Source organism: Cnephaeus nilssonii (assembly GCF_951640355.1).
Source record: "Cnephaeus nilssonii genome assembly, chromosome: 5".
In the NCBI taxonomy this organism is placed as follows: Eukaryota; Metazoa; Chordata; class Mammalia; order Chiroptera; family Vespertilionidae; genus Cnephaeus; species Cnephaeus nilssonii.
The window spans coordinates 25,470,794-25,493,638 of NC_137076.1; the positions used below are offsets into that span (position 1 = coordinate 25,470,794).

Consider the following 22,845-nt stretch of genomic DNA (forward strand, 5'->3'; position numbering starts at 1 on the left):
CCCTCAGAATTCCTCCCCATGCCCACCCCTGGGCTCCGTTCTCCCTTCCCTGCTATATTTGTTCACAGAGCAGTTACAACCTTGATTAAGTCAGCTCAGGCTGCTGTCACAAATACCTCAGACTGGGTGGCTTGAAAAACAGACATTTATTTCTCACAATTCTGGAAGGTAGAAGTTCAAGATCAGGGTGCCAGTAGAGTTGGGGTGTTGGTGAGGGCCTCTTCCTGGTTATGTCCTCACAGGGCCTCTCCTTGGAGAGAGAGCGAGACTGAGACGGGGAGTGTCTTCCTGTTTTTATAAGGGCATTATTCCCACCATGGGGACTCCACCCTCATGACCTCACCTATCCCTAACCACCTCCAAATACTATCGCATTGGGGTTTAGGGCTTCAACATATGAGTTTGGGGGCACAAACATTCACACCATAGCACTGATTTTATTTATTTATTTATTTATTTATTTATTTATTTATTCAATAGTTTATTGATTTTTAGAGAGAGAGGATGTGAGAACACATTATTGATCGGCTGCCCCCCACACCAAGGATGGGCCTGAAATCTGGGCATGTGCCCTGACTGGGGAATTGAACCGACAACCCTTGCGTGCACAGGAAGATGCCCAAGCAACTGAGCCACACTTGCCAGGGCCATAGCACCGATTTTGTTTTATTTTATTTTATTTTTTAAAATATATTTTATTGATTTTTTACAGAGAGGAAGAGAGAGGGATAGAGAGCTAGAAACATCGATGAGAGTGAAACATCCATCAGCTGCCTCTTGCACACCCCCTACTGGGGATGTGCCCGCAACCAAGGTACATGCCCTTGACCGGAATCGAACCTGGGACCTTTCAGTCCGCAGACCGACGCTCTATCCACTGAGCCAAACCGGCTTCGGCCATAGCACTGATTTTATATATACAAAGTGGAGCAAAAGTAGGTTTACAGCTGTTCAGTTCATATGGAAAATAATACAATAATGAATAAGTAATAATACAAGAAGAAACTGTTTCTCATACTCACAACTGTAAACTGACTTTTCCCCACTGTGTATATATGTTTTACATATATAATTTCTATGTTTATTACTTCTGTTTCCAACACAGCTTGAGGGTGGGGGTGTCTGTCCATCCTGGTCACTGCTGGGTCCTCAACACATAGCCGGTGGCCTGGCCCACAATAGGTGCTCAGCAAACAACACGGTAGGTGCCACAAGAAAGCTGTGAAATGGAAAGAGAACTTGTTGCCTTACAGGGGATAGATGGGTGGTGGGGGCCACAAACCCTCTTCTGTTTGATCTGGTGTCTGACCTCCACCATGGCCACAGCTGGTTCCCCTTGAGAAGGGGGTGTTTTACTGTGGGGCCCTGGATTCCTCGACCTTCCCCCCTCCTCCATGAGCACAGCCACAACATCAGCTCTCCACCTGGGTCTCCGTCCCCAGCCCAAGGTCCAGCCACCACCTGTGTTGCCCCTGGAATGTCCTCTGGGTCCTGAATTGATCCTGTATTTCCCCACCACTGGCTTTTCCTCCCCAGCCCTTGCCCGCCCCCAGCCTCCATTGCCTTTCTTACCAGGGTCTGTCTTACCACCTCCTAACCTGTGTCCCAGTTGTCCTCGTATCCCCAAAAGCAACATAATAGTCCTGGCCACCTGCAGGGATGCTGCAGCCAGCTATCTCAGACAAGTGACCTCCCGTCTCTACGCTTCGATTTCCTCATCTGCCAAATGGGGTATGAGGACAACTAGTGCCTACTTCCTAGGGTTTGGGGGGGGGGGGAGGAAATGAATATGCAAAACACTTAGAACACTGCCTGGCTCACAGCCATCCCTACATTCATTGCTATTGTATATCTATCTATCTATCTATCTATCTATCTATCTATCTATCTATCTATCTATCTATTGATTTCAGAGAGGAAGAGAGATGGAAACATCAATGATGAGAAAGAATCATTGATCGCTGCCTCCTGCACGCGCCTACTGGGGATCAAGCCCACAACCTGGTAGACCAGGAATCGAACCCTGACCTCCTGGTTCATAGGTCAACGCTCAACCATGAGCCACCCCAGCTGGGCTGCTCTTGTTTTCATTCTTATTCCCACCACTGCCCTCCCAGGTCAAGCCCCCATCACCGGTGTTCCCTGGTTCCTGGCCTCCTGGCTGCCACCTCTGACCCCTCAAATCCATACAGCAGCAGGAAGAACACATCTATTTATAAAATTATTGTTTTCTTTTTCAAATGATACTAAGCTTCATTTTATTTACTTTAGGCCAGCAGGGAGCGGGCCTACGCCATCAGTCAGACATATCCCGAGGGCTCCTGAACTGTGAGAGGGTGCAGGCTGGGCTGAGGGACCCCCCGAGTGCATGTATTTCGTGCACCGGGCCTCTAGTTGATATATAAGGTTAGTTTTATGTGTACAAGATAATAACTGGGTATTTGTATATATTGCAAAGTGACCATCACAATAAGTCTGGTTGACATCTGTTAACGAAAGACAAAATATTTGTTCTAAATATAAAATTATTTAAAAAAACCCAGAAATTTAAAAAATTATATATAAAATTATTTTTATGAACAATTTTCACCACACACACACACACACACACACACACACAAATCTAGAGCAGCTCTGTCCACTAGAAACATAACATGATATATAATTTTCAATATTCTAGTATCTATGTTAAAAAAGTACAAACAATCCAAATAAAAAACGGGCAGAAGATCTGAACAGTCACTTCTCCAAAGAAGACAAAGAAGATGGCCAATAGGTACATGAAAAGGTGCTCAACATCACTGATCATCAGGGAAATACAAATCAAAACCACAACGAGATAGCAACTCACACCTGTCAGAATGGCTATCATCAAAAAGACAAGAAGTAACAAGTGTTATCACTTAGCATAAAGCCCTCAAGTTCCATCTATGTTGTCACAAATGGCAAGATTTCCTTCTTTTTTATGGCTGAATAATATTGCATTATGTATAATGGAATATATATAAATATATATATATTTCTCACCTGAGGATATGTTTTTTATTGATTTTAGGGAGATAGGAAGGGGAGGAGGGAGAGAGAGAAACATCAACGGTTGCCTCTAGTATGTGCCCCAACCCGGTATTGAACTCTCAATCTTTTGGTGTACGGGATGACACTCCAACTAATTGAACCACCCGCCAGGGCTGGAATTTATATTTCTTTCGTTTCTTTTTTTTTTTTTTTGAATTTATATTTCTTTACCAATTCATCCACGGATGAACACTTAGGTTGTTTCCGTATCTTGGCTATTGTAAATAATGCTGCTGTGATTATGGGGGTGCAGATATCTTTTTGAGATAGTGTTTTTATTTTCTTTCAATATATTCCCAGAAGTGGAACTGCTGGGTCATATGGTAGTTCTATTTTTATTCTTTTGAGGAAGCTCCACACTGTTTTCCACAGTGGCTGCACCAATTTACATTCCCACCAACAGTGCACAAGGGTTCCCTTTTGTCTCCATCCTCACCAACCCTCATTGTTTCCTGCTCTTTTGACAATAGCCATTCTGACAGGTGTGCGTTGATATCTATCTCATTGTGGTTTTGATTTGCATTTCCCTGATAATTAGTGATGTTCAGCACTTTTTTTATGTACTTGTTGGCCTTCTGTACGTCTTGTTTAGAGAAATGTCTATTCAGATCCTCCAAAAAGACATATTGAAGTCCTAACTGCAGGTACCTGTGGCTGTGACCTTATTTGGAAACTAGAGGCCTGGTGCACGACATTCGTGCACTGGGGGGGGAGGTGTCCCTCAGCCAAGCCTGCGCTCTTTCGCAGTCTGGGCGTCCTTGAGGGATGTCCCACTGATGGCTTAGGCCTGCTCCCAGCTGCTGCTCCCCACATCCTTAGTGCTGCTGCGGAGGTGGGAGAGGCTCCCGCCACTGCTGCTTCACTCGCCAGCCGTCAGCCCGGCTTCTGGCTGAGCAGCGTTCCCCCTGTGGGAGTGCACTGACTACCAGGGGGCAGCTCCTGCATTGAGTGTCTGCCTCCTGGTGGTCACTGCTCGTCATAGCAACTGGTTGTTCCACTGTTCAGTTGATTTGCATATTACCCTTTTACTGTATAGGATAGGGTCTTTGTCAATGTAATTAGTTAGGATGAGGTCATGTTGGGTTAGGGTGGGCCCTGAATCCAAGATGACTGGGTGCCCTTATAAGAAGGGAAGACAGCCCTCGTTGGTTTGGCTCAGTGGATAGAGCGTCAGCCTGCAGATTGAAGGGTCCTGGGTTTGATTCCACTCAAGGGCACATGCCTGGGTTTTCAAGCTCGATCCCCAGTGGGGGGCATGTGGGAGGCAGCCGATCAGTGATTCTCTCTCATTGATGTTTCTAACTCTCTCTCCCTCTCCCTTCCTCTCTGAAGTCAACAACAACAACAAATAAGAAGGGAAGACAGAGAGATACGCTCACAGCAAGAAGGTTCTGTGGCCTTGGAGGCAGAGACTGGGGTTATGTAGCTGCGGGTAAACCAGAGATGCCAGTGACCACCAGAAGCTAGGAAGAGGCAGGGAGGGGTTCTCCCCTCTCCTCTGGAGCCTTCCGAAAGAGCATGGCCCCAATGACACCCTGACTTTGGAATCCAGCTTCCAAACTGTGCGGGAATCCACTTCTGTTTTAAGCCACTCGGTTGGTGGTGATTTATTACAGCAGCCCCAGGAAAGCAATGCAGCCTGTTGAGCCCGCCTCTTGTCCGTGCCTCAGCTTGCCCATCACCTGCTCGAGGCGCCCATCCTGACCTCCAGCTTGGGCCAGGCCTCGTTTATGTGTTCTCAGGCTTCCCTGGACCATAAGTGTAATAACGCCCAACCACCCGTGCCATTGCTTGTCAACCCCGGTGTCCCCTGTGAGAGTGAAAGCCGCACAAAGATGAATGACAACTGTCCTATGGCCATTATTCTTTCAAGAACATCCATCATCCCTTGCAGCGTGCCCACGGCAAGGTTCAGCAATGCCAACGAGAGAAAACAAGCTGCACCTGCTCTCCAGTGCCTCTTGTGTGGAAACACGCAAGACACGCAATAACTGCTTGTTGAATGACTAAATGAATGATTACAGAACAGCTGTCCTCAGAGCCTCCTCCCAGCTGTTTCTGAGTCTCACAGCTGACTTCTCTAGGGCTCCAGATTAACTTCCTTGAGGCTTGCCTTACTGGCTTTATCTGTCTTAAGTCATCTAACCCTCAGCCCAACCCTATAGGGTAGGTACAAATAAGATCCCATTTTACAGATGAGAAAATAGAGGCTCAGACATAGAGCTCATGCAGTAGGGGAGCTACTATTTTTCCCTCGTGGTAATCTTCATCGTCACCATGCATTTACAACTCAGAAAGCAACTCAATAAAAACACGGGCCAAAGATTTGAACAGGCTTTTCACAAAAGAAGATAACTGGATGCCAAGGAGCACATGAAAAGATTCTCAACATCATTAGCCATAAGGGAAATTCAAAATATCACGGTAATCTCCAAGCCCATCGGAACAGCTAGAATGAAGACTGACCTTCCCAAGGATACAGAGGAACTAGAACATCTGAAGTCCATGCAGTTTGTCGTATGTTGTGATAAAATGTGGCGAGCCGGCACGGCCATGGCATACGCAGCCCCAGGGCGCCTTATGTGCCACGCCAGCTCAGCCAGGTTCGGTGACCCTGAGAGGGGGCGGTGAAGGATTGAGAAAAGACAGACAAGAGAATAAAAGCTGGGTCTGGGTGGGACGCTGCTCCCAGATGGAGAGACAGCGCCACGGACTACAAGCTGTGTCTTTATTTTATAGCCAGATTCCACGAGGCAAAGTAAGGGCATGATCAAGATGTTTACAACCTTCTCGTGGGTTTCTATCCTACTCAATTACGTACACCTGAACTCTATCAAGCCCACATCACTCAGACATGTGGGACCACGTGTTCAGACCATAGATTCAAGCTTACAATATAGCTGTTGGCTATAATTGTGCTGGGAGGGCTCTGCCCTCCAAGCTGGGACTTGCACGTGGCCATGTGAGGACTGTGCCCTCTCATTAGACCGAGGCTTGAACCTGTCCAAACACTGTAGCCGCTCTCCACAATAAAATTGAAAAACAACAGCAACAAATCAGTGTAGTGGGCACCAATGAAAAATGGTACTGAAGTGAAACTCAATAAGGTGGGATTGTCTTCCGGTGATTGCATTTTGGCATCATTGCCTGAATTTTATCATGGGTCTCTCAGAAATCCTAAGAATGTTTCCATGCCTCTCTACCCAGTTCCCATGCCCCTTAGTGAAATAAATCAAGCCCTAGAAATTCCTCCCAGACTAAGCAGTTGCTAGAATAAATTACATCCTCTTGAAGAAAACATAAATATGTGGATAGATGCTTTCTCACGATAAATGAGACTTTCCTTGCTCAACTTCCTTGCTTGCTTGGAGCCACGTGTCCTCTGCCTCTCATGCCTCTATTGTACTGCGAGTTGTGTGAGAGACTGCTCTAGAAATGAGCTGCGCTCATTGCTGCTTTTTTGGCTGAAAGTTTGCAAAGCTAATTTTTTCATTCAACAAATGTATCTTGAGCATCTACTATGTGCCAGATTCTGTGCTAGATTTGGGGCTGCAGCAATGGATAGCATAAATACTGTTGTCTCTTGGGATCTTGGAGATAGAATGTGGGAAATAGATGAAGAACTTATTACATAAATAATTACGTAGTTACCGGTTTAATAAGGGTCATGTAGGAAAACACATGCTTACAATAGGGGGAAGAAATCTAGTTTGGGGACTTTTTTCTAGGAGGACTTCTCTGAGGAAGCTACATTTAAGATGGGCTCTGTATTAGTCAGAATAAGTCAAGTTTCGCTGCACTAACAAGCAAGTCCAAAGAGCAGTGGTTTAACACAACCAAAGTTTATTTCCCCCTCATTATACTCATCCTACATGGGTTGACAGGGACTCAGCTCCACACAGTCATGCCATGGTCTATGCTGACAAGGCACCCACCATCTTGTAGCTGTACCATTTGGAACTCATAACCTCCATTGCCATTGAGGGACAAAAGGGAGATTGGAGAAGTGTGTGTGTATGATTTTTTGGTGCCTCTGCTCAGAAGTGAGTGACATATTCATCTCTAGTCACATTCAAATGGCTGAAGTTAGTCAAGGGAGCCACTTAATTCAATGTAGTTTGTCACTTAATAGGTATTGTTCTGCCCTACAAATGTCTATCATGGGACCTAAAGGATGAGTAGAATTAGCCAGAAAAAAGAGAGGAGGGAAGTGCATTCCTGGCAGAATGAACAACACATTCAAAAACAGTGGAAGCAAAGAGACAATGGGTCTTTGGACTCAAAATTTAGACAACAGAGGACTTCCAATCCATGCCACTATTTCCAGCCAAAAACACTGATCAAATGTAAGGAGCAAATAAAGACATTTTAAAACATGGAAGGTTTCAAAAATATTACATCCCATGCTCTCATATTTTCAGAAAGTTACTACAGGGTGCACCCCACAAGAAGTAAAGACAAAGGCGCGACATTGAGGAAATGGGTCCCAATGTAAGCTATAAAGAGAATTCCCGGGAGGGTGAGAGGAGGAATCCCCCGCAGAAAGAAGCCAGGAGAAACACAGAATTCTACCTATAGATTATCTGGCAGATTTGACCTTTTAGAAAGTTGAATTGAGATACACTGTCAGCACTTCTAAGAAAGACAAGTAAAGAAAAAAAAAAGGCAATTAACTCCAGCTGGAGAAATGATACATCATAATAATTATACTTCTCCATTGTGTCCTCCAAAGAAAAAATAAATTACATTTCCATAAAAACAATGAAAAGAATGTGAGCCACCAAGACATCAGGTGCATGCGTGTCTCATATCCAGTTGATGATTCAGTGGCACCACGTGATGCTGAGCTGCATCTGAGACCCAACATGAACTTCCCAAACTGAGCTGACCTTTCTGCAGCTCTGGGGCCTTCCAGTTTCAGCTGCTTGAAACACAACCTGTCATGGTTGGGGAACTCTCTATGGCTCCATGAAGGTGCTCTGACTAAACTTAGGATAACCCTCCCTTCTCCAACCTGGCCAGTCACGCAGTCCATCCCCTAGGGCAGGTGATTGGTTTAGTTATGACACGTGATCTGAGCTGGATCACTGAAATTCAGTGCTGGGACTTCCGGTTGAAACACTGGAGTAGCTGGATGTCTTTCTCCAAGCGGCTGCTGGGTGGTGATAAAGCATCCACAGTGCAAAGCAGAATCTTGATGAGATGAAAGCCCAGTCAAGTTAAGAGACAGAGAGTTAGCCCTAGCTGGTTTGGCTCAGTGTTTGATTCCGGCCAAGGGCACATGCCCGGGTTTCAGGCTCAATCCCCAGTAGGGGGCATGCAGGAGGCAGCCGATCAATGATTCTCATCATTGATGTTTCTCTCTCTCTCTCCCTCTCCCTTTTTCTCTGAAATCAACAACAACAAAAATTTATATAAAAAAAGAGAGACAGAGAGTTAGATTCCTGGTGACATTGGAATTTCTTGGTCCAGCTATGCCTGAAGTCAACGCAGCTTCTAGACACCTAGATTTTCAGTTACATTGAGCCAATTCATTCCTTTTTTCCTCCTTTCATACCAGTTTGAGTTGTTTTGTTAATCCTCACCCAAGGATATTTTTCCCCCATTGATTTTTAGAGAGAATGGAAGGGAGGGGGAGAGAAAGAAAGATGTGAGAGAGACACAAGAATTAGTTGCCTCCCACACGCACCCCGGAGCCAAGGATCAAGCCTGCAATCAAGGTATATGCCCTTGACTAGACTCGAACCCTTGACCCTTCAGTCCAAGGGCCCACACTCTAACCATTGAGCCAAACTGGCTACGGCCAGTTGTTTTTTAGTTGAACTTAGTTGTTTTTTTTCTGGAACTTCCAACTAAACAAATCCTGATAAATACAGCCCCTACTCAAGGCCAGGCATTGCACTAAAGACTTGACATAACTGTCTCATTGAGCCCTATGAGAGAGGAAATAATTATGATTCCTATTTAGCTGACGAGGAAACTGGAGCTCACAGAGGTAAATCCATCTGCCCAAGATCATCAGAGCCAGGATTCCAACCCACATCTTTCTGACCCCATAATCTGCCCCTTTTGACGGTGAGTAGTAATGGTCAGATTTGGAGATTCAGAAGCAGGATGTACGGTATGGGAGAGGGGAAGGGGAGGGGGAACAGGAGCCAGATGCCAATGGCACAGCTCCTCGAACTTTCTCCAAAGGGCACCAAGGAGTGACGGAGCGTTATGAGCGGGGGGGGGGGGAGGACAAGAGGAAGGGCGTCCTGCAGTGTGGACGATGGGATCAATAAAAATAGTAACAGAAAGTAGTAACTCTCCAAACCACAATGAGAAGCTACTTCACACTCACTTAGGCTGGCTGTAATAGAAAATAATGCAAATAACAAGTGATGTGGGGAAATCCAAGCCGCTGTCCATTGCTGGAGGAAATGTAAAATAGTGCAATCCTTTGGAAAACAGCCCGGCAACTCCTCACAAGATTAAACATAAGGTGCCCATATGACCCAGCAGTTTCACTCCTGGGTATCTACCCAACAGATATGAAAACGTATGCCCACACAGAAAAACCTGTACCATCTTTAAAGATGTTTTTATTGATTTCAGAGAGAGGGAGAGATAGAAACAACAATGATGAGCCCTATTTGGTTTGGCTCAGCAGATAGAGCATCGACCTGCGGACTGAAATGTCCTGGGTTCGACTCCGGTCAAGGGCACATGCCTGGGTTGTGGGCTCGATCACCAGTAGGGGGCATGCAGGAGGCAGCCGATAAATGATTCTCTCTCATCATTGATATTTCTATCTCTCTCTCCATCTCCCTTCCTCTCAGAAATAAAAAAATATATATTTTTTTTAAAAAAAGAAACATCAATGATGAGAGAATCATTGATCAGCTGCCTCCTGCATGCCACCCACTGGGGAGAGAGCCTGGAACCCAGGCATGTGCCTGTTAGATCCGTGCCGACAGGAGCCAGGCCAAGAGAGGTTGTGAGAGTTTAAGAATTTTTATGACATTCTCCCACAGCAGGCTGAGACCAGTGTGTCGGTGTCAGCACCAAGGGAGTGTTTATGTTTTCTTCTATAGGGTCAGGGTTGCACCAGCCAGGGTAGCTGCCTGAACAACAGGATGACCTTGGAAGAGAGCAGGGTGTCTGATGGGCACACAACTCAGGCAGAAGGGAGTGCCCGAGTCGGCTGGAGAGTGTATCTTATCTTCTGCAGGTGCAGGCTGTTTGCTTCAAGTTATGGAAAACAACTTATAGCAATGTATTTCAGAAAACACGTCCGAACAGGAGAGGCCAGGGGTAGTACTTCCTAACAGTGCCCTGACTGGGAATCAAACCGGTGATCTCCTGGTTCATGGGTGGACACTCAACTGTGGAACCACACCGGCCAGGCAGAACTGTGTACTTTAATTGGATGAATTGTAACGTGTGTGAATTATACCCCAATAACAGTGTTAACAAATAATACCTGACTTTTAGTGAGTGGTTAGCGCTGGGCCAGGCAATGATTGCATTAACACTGTCAAGATCACTGTGAAATACAAAAAGACTTTCATGACAGAGGTCAGAGAGGTTAAGCAAGTCACACAGGGAGCCCGTGGTCTGACATTTAAGGACCCACCAGACCTAACCCATGCCCCACCCCCAGTTTCACCCTCTTGCCACTTTCCTTCCCCTCAGCCGAGTTCCTGCCCCATTGACCTGATTTCTGTTTCTTTTAAACACACACTCTTTCTAGCCTCCAGGCTTTTGCATGTGCTGATCCAATACCTGTGCCCAGCTGTTCTTTTCCCTCCCCACGTAATCTGTGAAATGAATGTCTAAGTGTGGCGGGGCGGGGGGGCAAGAGAGAAGATGCTGCCTCCACATTTCCAAGCCTAAAGGAAGGAGTACGAGGAGCAGGGCACTTAGAGGGCTGCGTGGGAGGAAAGATCAGGGCCTGACTCCAGAGGATTTGGCCCCTGACCCATGCGTTTGGAGCCCTAGGCCTGGGTTTAACCCAAGGTGTAACTGGGGACCCTGGAGGGAGGATAAGGTCAGATTTCCCCCCTCGGGGGTTTGCCAGGCCTGGGTGAATAGGTGAGAGGTGTGGTTTGCCAAATTGTTGCCCAGAACCTCAGGACAAAGTGATACCCCCCCCACCACCACCACCAAGCTGCCCCCTCCTCCCTTCCCCCTCCCAATTCATAACCTCTTCGTAAAACCTTTCAGGATCTTTAATAAGAAGTCCTCAAATAAAATGGAATGCTGCTCAGCCATATGAAGACATAACGTCCTGATGCCTGCTACAATGTGGAAGGACTTCAAACACATTATGCTCAATGAAAGAAGTCAGATGCAAAAGGCCACAAATTGTACGATTCCATTTACACAGCTTAAGTGCCCAGAACAGGTAAATCCTTAGAGACAAAATGCGGATTGGAAGTTGCCAGGGGCTAGGAAGGGGGTTGGGGAATGACTGCTTAATCGGTGTGGAGTGTCCTCTTGGGAAAATGAAAATGTTTTGAAATTAGATAGAGGTGGTGGTTGCATACCATTGTGAATGTACTCAATGCCACTGAATTGTTCCTTTAAAATGATTCATTTTGGCCCTGGTCAGTTAGCTCAGATGTTTAGAGGTTTCCCAATGCACCAGGGTTTTGGGTTCAATTCCTGGTCAGGGCACATACAAGAATCAACCAAATGAATGCATGAATAGGTGGAACAGTAACTCTCCTCTCTCTCTCTCTCTCTCTCTCTCTCTCTCTCTCTCTCTCTCTCTCTCGTCAATAAATAAAATTTTAAAAGCAAAATAATTAACTTTGTTATGTGAATATCACCTCAATTTAAAAAACTAAGATAGCCCTGGCCGGTTTGGCTCCGTGGATAGAGCACCTGCCTGCAGACTGAAGGGTCCCGAGTTCAATTACAGCCGGGGACACAGGCCCGGGTTTTGGGCTTGGTCCCTGGTGAGGAGCGTACAGGAAACAGCAAATCCAGGATTCTCTCTCATCATTGATCTTTCTGTCTCTCTCTCCCTCTCCCTTCCTCTCTGAAATCAATAAAAAATATATTTAAAAAGAAAACTAAGCACTAACCGGTTTGGCTCAGTGGATAGAGCATCTGCCTGCGGACTGAAAGGTCCCAGGTTCGATTCCGGTCAAGGGCATCTACCTTGGTTGCGGGCACATCCCCAGTAGGAGGTGTGCAGGAGGCAGCTGATCGATGTTTCTCTCTCATCGATGTTCCTAACTCTCTATCTCTTTCCCTTCCTTTCTGTAAAAGATCAATAAAATATATATTTAAAAAAAGAAAGAAAACTAAGATAAAAGGAAGTACACTAGGCCTTTGCTCATGCTGATTCCTTTGCCAGGAACACCCTTCTTATAGCTTTCTTGTTATTCTGATCTCAGCTCACTTCATCTCTTCAAAGAGGCCTTCCCTCCTCTCTGAATCTAAAATAATCCCCAGTCACTGGCATATCACATTATGATATTCTATTTGCAGAATTATCTTCTTCTTTTATTTATTGAATTTTAGTGAGAGAAAAGGAGAAAAAGTTAGGGAGCCAGAGAGAGAGAGACATCAATTTGTTGTTCCACTTATTTATGCATTCATTGGTTGGTTCTTTTTTAAAAAAAAGACTTTTAGTTGATTTTTTTAGAGAGAAGAAGGGAGAGGGAGGGAAAGAGACACATTAATGTGAGAGGAAAACATCAATTGGTGCCTCCTCACACCCCCTACCAGGGATGGAGGCATCAACCACAACCCAGGCATGTGCCCTGACTGGGAATCTAAGTGCCACCTTTCGGTGCATGGGACAATGACCAACCAACTGAGCCACACCAGCCAGGGCCATTGGTTGATTCTTGTATGTGCCCCGACTGGAGACTGAACCCTCAACCTTGGCGTATCTGGACGATGCTCTAACCAACTGGACTATCCGACCAGGGCCAGGGAGTTATCTCCTTGTGTAGGGATTTCTTTTATATCCCACCAAAATGTGAGCCTCTTACTGGCAGGGGACAGCTGTGTTCCCATTTTCAGATGAGGAACCTGAGGCGCAGGGCAGTTTAGAAAACTGACTTTCCTGCCACCTGTCTGCTCTGGAACCCACGCTCCTGGCATCTCCATCTCCCCCAGGGGTCTGAAACTCAAGCCATCTTCAGGGGCCAGGCTGGCGATGCAAATGTCCAAAGCCGCCAGGCGGCACGGCCTGGGAGTATCTGCCCCCTGGAGGACCGCTCAAGCAGACATTTTTTTACCATTTAAAAAAAAAAAAGAATAAACTTTATTTTTAGAGCAGTTTTAGGCTCACAGTAAAATCGAGCGGAAGGTACAGAAGTTTCCCATATACCTGTGCCCCCCAAGCTTACCCACTATGGACACCCCACATCACAGTGGTGCACTTGGTATAACTGATGAGCCTACATCGGCACATCATCATCACCCAGAGCCCACAGTCCACATGAGGGTTCACTCTTGATGTTTGCACATTCTGTGGGTTTGGATAAACGTGCAGCGACATGTAGCCACCATTACAGTATCACACAGAGTAGCTTCACAGCCCTAAAAATCCCATGTGCTCTGCCTGTTCATCCCTCCCCACCCCTAACCTCACCAACCCCTGATCTTTTTACCGTCTCCATGGTTTTGCCATCTCCAGAATGCCACAGACTTGGGATCATATGGTGTGTAGTCTTTTCAGATTGGCTTCTTTCACTTAGCAACATGCATGTAAGGTCCCTCCATGTCTTTCCTTTTTCTTTTTTTTTAAATATATTTTTATTGATTTCAGAGAGGAAGGGAGAGAGAGATAGAAACATCATTGATGAGAATCATTGATTGGCTGCCTCCTGCACGCCCCCTACTGGGGATCCAGCCCGAAACCCCAGGCATACACCCTTGACTGGAATCCAACCTGGGACCCTTTGGTCCGCAGGCCAACGCTCTATCCACTGAGCCAAACCAGCTAAGGCCTCCATGTCTTTTCATGGCTTGAAAGCTCATTTCTTTCTTTTTAAAGGGATGTACCACAATTTAGTCACCCACTCACCTGCTGAAGGACATCTTGGCTTCTTTTAAGTTTTGGCAATTATGAAGCGGCCAGCACACCGTGCGCAGGTTTTTGTGTGGAAGGCACCACGTCCAGCCCCTCTCCAGGAGAGGGGAGCTTAGCCCCGCCACTTAAAGGGAGGCGTCTCAAGAATTTGTGGACAAAGATTAAGGCTACCAAGGTGACTGATAATATTCTGGGGGGAAACTTGGATGCTATGCGAATGTCCTGCTTCTCTTTAAAGTTCGGCCCATATCCTTTTCCATTAGTCAGTAGAGTGTATGTGCAGCGATTATTATAGTGGTGCTCTCATGTGAATTTTCTTTAGAAAAATAAGTTTTTAGTGACTTTAGAGAGAGGGTAGCTAAGGGAGAGAGAGAGATAGAAACATCCATGAGAGAGAATCATCGATCGGCTGCCTTCTGCACGCCCAAAACTCAGGTATGGAACCGGAAATCGAACCAGTGACCTCTTGGTTCATGGGTCAATGCTCAATCATTGAGTCACCCCAGCAGGGTCTAACGTGAATTTTCTATTTTCATCATTCATTTTACATTTATTAATTATAATTCTTCTCTCAGGATAATTTATCCCTTCTTCCTCATTTTTAAATTGATTCAATAATGTCTTTAAATCAGTATGAACTGTGCTCATTTATTTTATTATTTGGGTTATAATTCCAGGCCATTGGTATTTATTTTGTTGTTCAGATTGTCCCAGCTGTGGCCAGTGGGAGTTCTTTGAGGCTGGCTCCTACGTCCTTTGGCTTTTTTCCTTTTTTAAGCACTTTCTGGCTTTGGAAGATGCTCCAAGATCATTTTGCATTTTACTCTGACCCAACCCTAGAATCAGCCATTTCTCTAAGGAGCCCTGGTTCCAGAAGCCCAGATCTGGGTGCTGAGTTTACTCGTGGCTACTAGGATGTCACTTTCGGGGGCAGACGGAGCTAGGAAGCATGCGTGTATGTCCCAACCCATGCATGCACACTTATCTATATTTATTTTTGTGTCTGTTAGAAATAAACATGTCATGCTGATAACCCCAGGCTAGTACCACATCGCTTATTTGTAATTTGATTACCCAATAGCATGAAATCTGTCAGCGTCTACGGCATGTGTACTATTTGTTCAAGGCTAGCATATAAGTAGATCCAGAACGGTTAACCCCTGAGAAACAAGTTTACTGACTGCAGTACAGTACAGTGTTTCTGTACAGTTCAGAGGAAACCTCTGAGCTGAGCAAACAAACCTGTGGTTGTGAGCTGGAGTTGGCCCTCTGGCCTCCACTCTGAGACCGTGGTGACCGCTCTGGTCACTGGCCATGCCCAACTTGTGGGTTCACATCCGGGTGCAGCCGTATTCACCGGCCTCAGGACTGGTTGGTGGAGGGTGGAGAAGGGGGGTGGGGACCTCTGCTGCAGTCCCCTGATCCTCCTGACGGGTGGGGTTGGAGGGGACCCTGAGAGGCACCTGGCCCTTTCAGAGGTGCAGACACGGCGCAGGGAGAGTGGGCGAAGACTGGGTGAGGTGGCCTCTCCAGGCAGGAGCCCTGGCAGCAGAACCTGCCAGGCGAGTGTGCCAGCCCAGGCATGCATTAGGCGAATGGGTTGTGGCAGGATTTCAGAGGCCAGGGCCGCCTTTCCCTGAGAAGGGACCAGGCTTGGCTGAGGTGGGTGTGGTTTGGGTAGCTGGTGTTGCCGGGGCCCTTGATGGGGCCTGAGTCCCCTCCTGGTGCTTCTGTGAGGGTGCAGTGGTGGGCAATGGCACCGAAGCGCACGGTGGGCGCTTACTGCTCATCCCGGTTCTGTTCCCGTCGTTGCTTTCGTCCTCAAGAACATGCCGCAGAGCGGGCGCTGTTTTCTCCATTTTACAGATGAGGCCACCAAGGCTCAGGGGGGCATCAATTCAGCTGAGTCTGGCTCCAGATTCCCAGCCCTTAATATCTACACGAGAGCTGGGCAGAGGGGCACGCAGGGTCCCTGCCTCCCTGGAGCTGGGGGCCTAGGGCACAGACATACTGGAGGCCAGAAGAATAAACAAATAACCAATGGAGCCCTAGCCGGCTTGGCTCAGTGGATAGAGCGTTGGCCTGCAGACTGAAGGGTCCCGGGTTTGATTCCGGTCAAGGGCACATGCCCGGGTTGCGGGCTTGATAGTAGAAGGTGTGCAGGAGGCAGCCGATCAATGATTCTCTCTCACCATTGATGCTTGTATCTCTTTCTCCCTCTCCCTTCCTCTCTGAAATCAATAAAAAAATATATTAAAAAAATGACCAATGTAATTTCAGATGGTGCTGTCGTGTGAGATTGGGGAGGAGGGGGCCGATCGAAGAAGGCCTTTGTGAAGGACGCGGCCAGCCTGGAGGGGCTGGAAGAAGGGTGCTTCGGGCGACTTCCTTCCCAGTGCCAAGGTCTGGGAGTATGTGAGGAACAGGGGAGGCCAGGGGGCTGGGAGGAAGGCAGAGGGGGGAGGAGGGAGGAGGAGAGACTGTGCAGGGCCTTGTGGGCCCTGATGGGGGCTTGGGTGTGTACTCAGAGCGACATGGGGAGCTGGGGAGCGTTTGGAGCAGGGAGGGGGTGTGATCTGAGTTTGAAGTGCTGTTGGCTGCGGGTATGGAACGGGGTGGAGGGATGGAAGCAGAGTCCTCCTGGAGGTTCCTGACATCTGGCCCAGTCTTCAGAGCCCGATTCCCTAGGGTCCCAGGGAAAGAGGCGCCTGGAGGAGGCGGGAGTGGGAGGTGCTGGGCCCCCACAGACCGACCTACCGCAGCAGGAAGAGCCTCCCTCCACTGCGGGCGCCATTGGAGGTGAGACTGCTGCCGGGAGGTGTGAAGCAGCCACCCTCCCACCCAGGGTGCGGCTTCCCCTTGCAGAGGGTCGTTGACGGGGCGCCTGCTGCGTGCGGGGCTGGTTCTGCTGCGTTTGGGTGTTCTCCCAGGCCCCTTCCAGCGGGCTTGGTCGGCGGGCTGTAGGCACTCGCTGTGCACAGCGTTACCCCCACCCCTACCGGCAGTACCCGCTGGGCTGCCCGCGCGCTTGGATTGGTCAGAGCGGGCAGGAGCGATCAGCGGGGACAGGAGCCGCGGGATTCTGCCAGTGGCTACCTGGGGTCGCGACCTGGCCTGGGTGTCCCTCTCCCTCCCTTACCCGGGACGTCTAAGATCCACCCCATTCTTAGCCTCCCGTTCATCGCCCCGGAGGCCGGCAGAGGCTGCGGCAGCCGAGGCAAAGGGCACCGTCCTGGGGCCGCCAGGCCCAGCCCCCCTTCCGGGCTATGGCCTCTGGTGGGAGGGTGAGGGAGCTGGGCCCGGCCAGGGAGCTCCTGGGAACTGGGGGTTGGGGGGTGCGGGGCCAGCTGGGACTGGCCCGCTGGAGGAGCGGAAGCCTGGAAGAGGCGTGGGAAAGCGACACAGATACACACACACACACACACACACACACACACACACGGTTGGAAACTGGGAGAGAAACAGCGAGAAAGACACACAGAGAAAGTGTGCAAGATATTCATTCATTCATTTCCTCACTCACTGGGGGTGGGGTGGGGCGTTCCTTATTGGACACCGGCTTTGTCCCCGCAGTGCCCACGACAGACTCAAACCCCTGCCCCCGAGGGGCTGGCAGTTCGGTGGGGACTCAGCCCCGATGAACCACAGATGAGTAAGTCCCACACTTAGGAACAATAAGGGTGAGGGAATGGGATAACCAGGGGGGCGCACGGCCCACATCCTCCTTATAGGGGTGAGGGGCCGGATGTTCCCACAAGAATCCTTCCCGCGCTGCCCTCCCGCTGTCGCCCAAGCCCGCGGTGGGGGCGAGGATCCTGGGAGCTGCCGGGACCTGCCTGCCGGGGAAGGGGGTTCAGGCTACTGCCGTCCCGCAGGAGACACCTCCTAACCCACATTGCCCGAGTCCCTCCCCCGACCCGGCGTTCTTGGGGTGCAGTCCTAGGGGGTCAGTTGGAAGGTAAGCGGGAAATGGGGAGGGACCAGTGCCCAGGAACCCAACCACAGATGGGATCCCTCTGCTGCGGTGATGGGGGGGCTGGGGGGGGGGGGGAGAAGAGGCTCAGGCTGCAGCCGCCCCGCTGGGAACCCTCCCCGTTCCAGGCTCTCCAGGTCCTCCCACCGCGACGGAGCGTCCCGGAGCGTCCCGGGTCCGGAAGGGGCAGCCGAGGGCTCGCCGGTGCCAGTCGCCGCCGGGGCGCGCTCTGAGGCTGCAGCGGATGGCACCGGCTGGCAGCCCAAGGGGCGGGGCAATTGCTGGCGACCGCCTTAGCTCGGCGTTGAGGGCCAGTCTCCCCCCCCCCACACACACACACCCTCTTTCCGCCAGCCATCTTCAGTCCCGCCCCCACGAGCGGCACCCGAACTCTGGGCTCCAGGCTGCGCGTCTGCGGGGGGCGCACGGACAAGGCGCAGGGTGAGTGTACAGCGCCGGGTCCTGGGGACGCGCCTGGCTTGGTCTGGCCCGGAAAGGTTGCCCTGGCCACTACCCGGGCCCCCTTACTTGGAGTTCCCGGGGCCCCTCCTGGAGGCGGAGAAAGCCAGCGACTCTGCCGGTGTAGCTGTGTGGATGCTGGCGCGGGCTGGGGGTGGGGGCGCCCGGAGTCCTCAGGCCTTGTCCTCTCCGGCCACTCCACTGCAAGTTTCCCTCCCCGAGGACTGCTGCCCGGCCTGCGGGGCCAGGCGGGAGGTGCGGAGGCCCCATCAGAGAAAGGGCATCCCGTGTCTGCGTGTATTTGATGCCCCTGCCCCGCAGCGTGATGAGCCCCAGACTCTCTGTGGGTCTGGGTTTGTGCCTGCTTCCCGGTGTGCGACTGAAGCCGTCTGACAGGCATTCCATCCAGCCAGGTCCAAATAAGTCGGTTCCCCTCCCCAGGCCTTAGCTTTCTTGTCTGTTAAATGGGAGCTGCGCGATGGTGTAGCTGTTTCTGCGTGGCTGTGTGTGTGGGAACATGAACACCAGTGTGGCCGTTTCTCTGCGAGGTACTTCCTTCCAGCCTCGGTGTCTTCGTCTGTAAATGGGGCTATGGTGAGAGGTGTCCAGGGGACGGAAGGGCACCGTCGTGAGGGGATCATCATGCTTTAATGACAGTGTGCCTGTCAGCTAGAGCCTCTCTGTGCAGTGTGGAGCCTGGCGGTTGCTCTCGGGCTCTGTCTCTGTGAAATGGGCCGATAGGTTCAGCGTTCTCACGGGGGTTTGCGGTGGGTGAAAGGGCAGGAAAAAGCCCTGTGTGCAGCAAGACATGTAGACTGCGGAGCTCAGGGCTCCAGGCTGAGCATGGGTGGAGGTTGTGAAATTGTGGCCTGTGTGACTGGGCGTGAGACCCTGTCTGCACGTGGCTGTTGGTATTGCTGTGTGCCTCTGCCTGTGTTGCTTTAACTATGGATGAATGTATGTTTGTGTTTTGCTGATGGGGTCTGACCATTTTTGCCCTAGTTTGTGCCTGTGCATATATTCTTGTCGGCGTGTCACTGTATTCGTGTGTCCCTTTCTATGTGTGGCTGCATTTGTGTGCATTCTGTTTATGGTTGAACATGCCTCTGGTTATCCCGATGATGTGTGAGTTATGAGTGTATCCCTCAGGAACGGTGGGGCTGTGTCACGCTGTTCCCTATTATCATTTCTGTGTCAGCCTGTCACCATGGCCATCCCCCTTCCATCCGGAACCCCCCCTGCTCCCCAGTGTACCTGGGAGGTGGAGGGGAGGGGGGTAGGGCCCCTTTCCCAGTCCTGCGAGGCCCATGCCCGCCTCCACAGGCAGCGAGGATGGTTCGCGCCCAGCCTGACACTGCACCGCCTCTCCGCAGCCTCGGGGCGGTGGCCCATGGAGTCGGGGCTGCTGCGGCCTGCGCCGGTGAGCGAGGTCATCGTCCTGCACTACAACTACACCGGCAAGCTCCGCGGCGCCCGCTACCAGCCCGGCGCGGGGCTGCGCGCCGACGCCGCCGTGTGCCTGGCCGTGTGCGCGCTCATCGTGCTGGAGAACTTGGCTGTGCTGTTCGTGCTCGGACGCCACCCGCGCTTTCATGCGCCCATGTTCCTGCTTCTGGGCAGCCTCACACTGTCTGACCTACTGGCGGGCGCTGCCTATGCCGCCAACATCCTGCTGTCCGGGCCGCTCACGCTGCGCCTGTCGCCCACGCTCTGGTTCGCAAGAGAGGGCGGCGTCTTTGTGGCGCTCGCCGCCTCGGTGCTGAGCCTCCTGGCCATCGCGCTGGAGCGCAGCCTCACCATGGCGCGCCGGGGACCCGCGCCCGCAGCCCGAAGGGGGCGCACGCTGGCCCTGGCGGCCGCCGCCTGGGGCCTGTCGCTGATCCTCGGGCTCCTGCCAGCGATGGGCTGGAATTGCCTGGGCCGCCTGGACGCCTGCTCCACCGTCCTGCCGCTCTACGCCAAGGCCTACGTGCTCTTCTGCGTGCTCGCCTTCCTTGGCATCCTGGCTGCCATCTGTGCGCTCTACGCGCGCATCTACTGCCAGGTGCGCGCCAACGCGCGGCGCCTTCGAGCGGCTAGGGGCTCCTCGAGCCGGGCACGCCGCGCGCCGCGCTCTCTGGCTCTGTTGCGCACTCTCAGCATCGTGCTCCTGGCCTTTGTGGCGTGTTGGGGCCCCCTCTTCCTGCTGCTCTTGCTCGACGTGGCGTGCCCGGCGCGCGCCTGCCCCGTGCTCCTGCAGGCCGACCCCTTCCTGGGCCTGGCCATGGCCAATTCTCTTCTGAACCCCATCATCTACACGCTCACCAACCGCGACCTGCGCCATGCGCTCCTGCGCCTCGTCTGCTGCGGCCGGCGCCCCCGTGGCCGAGGCTCGGGAGCCTCCCAGCGATCCGTGAGCGCCGCGGGGGCTTCGGACGGCCTGCACCACTGGCTGCCCCCCAGCCTAGATGGCAGCTCCAGCCGCTCTGAGCGCTCGTTGCCCCAGCGGGACGGGCTGGACATAAGCCTCTCCACCGGCGCACCCACAGCCCCAGGGACCCTGGTACCTGCACCAGCCGCAGAATGACCCCCTCTGACCGGCCATTGCCCTTCCTAAGAGCTGTTTTTGCAGACTTTTTCTTTTTTAATAATGGACTTTATAGGAAAACCAGCCGAAGATGGTGGAGAAAGAAGACGCAGGGAAAGGTATTTTATTGGCTGGTGCTAAACCCCACAACAGTGAACAAAACTGACAAAAATCACTGTCTTTGTGGAATTGACGTTCTGGGGGCGGGGGGGGGCACAGGAGATAACGGAGTGAAGAAATAATGGAGATAGTTCCAGTGACAATACAGTGCTGTGATGGTGCCAGAGGAGGCCTCTCTGCAGAGGTGGTGACATGTGATGTGAACTGAGACATGACTGTCCTGGAACACACGAAGCAGAGCGTTTCCTGTGAGGGAACAGCAGGTGCCAGGGCCCCGAGGCCGCAGTGTGTCTGGGTTCTACGACAAGCAGGGGTTCAGGTGTGGCTGGAGCAGCGGTGCAAGTGAGAGGGGAGAAGACAAAGGCAGGGAGATGACTGGCCAGATCACTCAGGGTCTGTGGGCTCAGGGGAGGACCGTACTTCTGCTCTAAGTGAGGTGGGAGCCATGGAGAGTTCTAGATAAGGGAAGGACTTGACTTGGTTCTGGTGTTCACGGATCTCTGTGTGAGGCAAAGGTGGGAGCTGCAAGAACAAGGTGGTGGCTGCACGGGCCAAGGAGAGTGATGACGGAGACTCAGACCGTGTGGATTCTGGACAGATTTTGGAAACAGCGGACAGAATTACTGAGGAATTGAGTGTGGGAGTGAGAAAGGAGTCAAGGACAGCTCTCCAGCTTAGAGGCGAGAACACCAAAGACACGGCACCCTACAATCTGACGCTGGGAGACTCAGCCAATTCTTAACTGAAACAGGATTTGAGCGCGTGTCAGACCCTTCATAAAAATGTAATAAAGTAGGAAGACCAATTACAGCTTATTGTGCCTGGCTGGTCATCCCACAGTGGTAGGCCCAGGACACACCTTTTCACCCTTACTGCAACCTTGCAAGGTGAGTTTCCCCACCCCGTTTTATAGGTGAGGGAACTCTAAGCAGGGAGTACCTTGCACTCGCCCAAGCTGTCAGGCTCCTAGGCCTGCAGAGCTGCAGGCTGAGTTTCTGGCTCCTCCGGAATGGGGGGCAATTCCAGAGCCCCGTTTGTGCCCATAAAAGGCTCCAGACTGCTGGCCAAGGTCCCTGGCTGTCCCAAGGCGCATTCCTGACTCCGGTGAGGTGGAGCCGAGCGGGGGAACTTGGGGCTCAGACTGCCACACGCCTCCTGTCGGGAGACAGCGGAACTGCAGGCAGATGCAACGTGTGTTTTGGGGGCACTGACCCAGCCTAGGGGGCCTGAGTCTCTGCCGGCCATGCTCAGGCCCTCCCAGCAGGCCACGCACACAGGAAACGAACCTATTTCTTGGAACACAAACACACTCAAGCCTGGGGTCACGGTCTCAGGACTGGACCCAATTCCCAACCCAGCCTAACACTCCTCACCCCAGGCTCCTTCAATTTTCCAGGGGAGCCTGGCGCTCACCCCATTGTTCAGTTGTTTAATGATGTGATGGCAGATTTATTTGCTTGTTCACATTTTACAAAATTCAAAAAGTACTAGTTACCTCGTTGGCCATGATCACTGTGGGGGTTCCTGGGAAACTTCCAGAGCTATCTGTGAATAAATGAGCTGAAATGTAAATACATCTTCTCTCTTTTTACACAATTTTAGCACTGCTCTGCG

The 22,845-nt window shown here is 51.0% G+C and overlaps 1 protein-coding gene across 3 annotated transcripts; it reads left to right on the forward strand.

The window, feature by feature from the left end:
• The first annotated feature begins 17,750 nt into the window (after window positions 1–17,750).
• S1PR5 (sphingosine-1-phosphate receptor 5) lies at window positions 17,751–22,746 on the forward strand. 3 transcript variants are annotated; one of them, XM_079772375.1, is made up of 3 exons: window positions 17,751–17,765; window positions 18,441–18,527; window positions 19,919–22,746. In XM_079772375.1, the coding sequence occupies exons 1-3, from the start codon at window positions 17,762–17,764 to the stop codon at window positions 21,109–21,111; spliced, it is 1,284 nt and encodes a 427-aa protein (XP_079628501.1). In that variant the 5' UTR covers window positions 17,751–17,761; the 3' UTR covers window positions 21,112–22,746. The 3 variants fall into 3 exon arrangements, with proteins under 3 accessions (XP_079628501.1, XP_079628500.1, XP_079628502.1); XM_079772376.1 differs by lacking the exon at window positions 17,751–17,765 and adding an exon at window positions 17,830–18,071; XM_079772374.1 differs by lacking the exon at window positions 17,751–17,765 and adding an exon at window positions 17,778–18,071 and having other exon boundaries at window positions 18,441–22,746.
• Window positions 22,747–22,845: the final 99 nt, after the last annotated feature.

Coding starts and splice junctions, on each gene's coding strand:
- S1PR5 (XM_079772374.1), top strand. CDS start 19,678: ATGAGTGTATCCCTCAGGAACGGTGGGGCTGTGTCACGCTGTTCCCTA.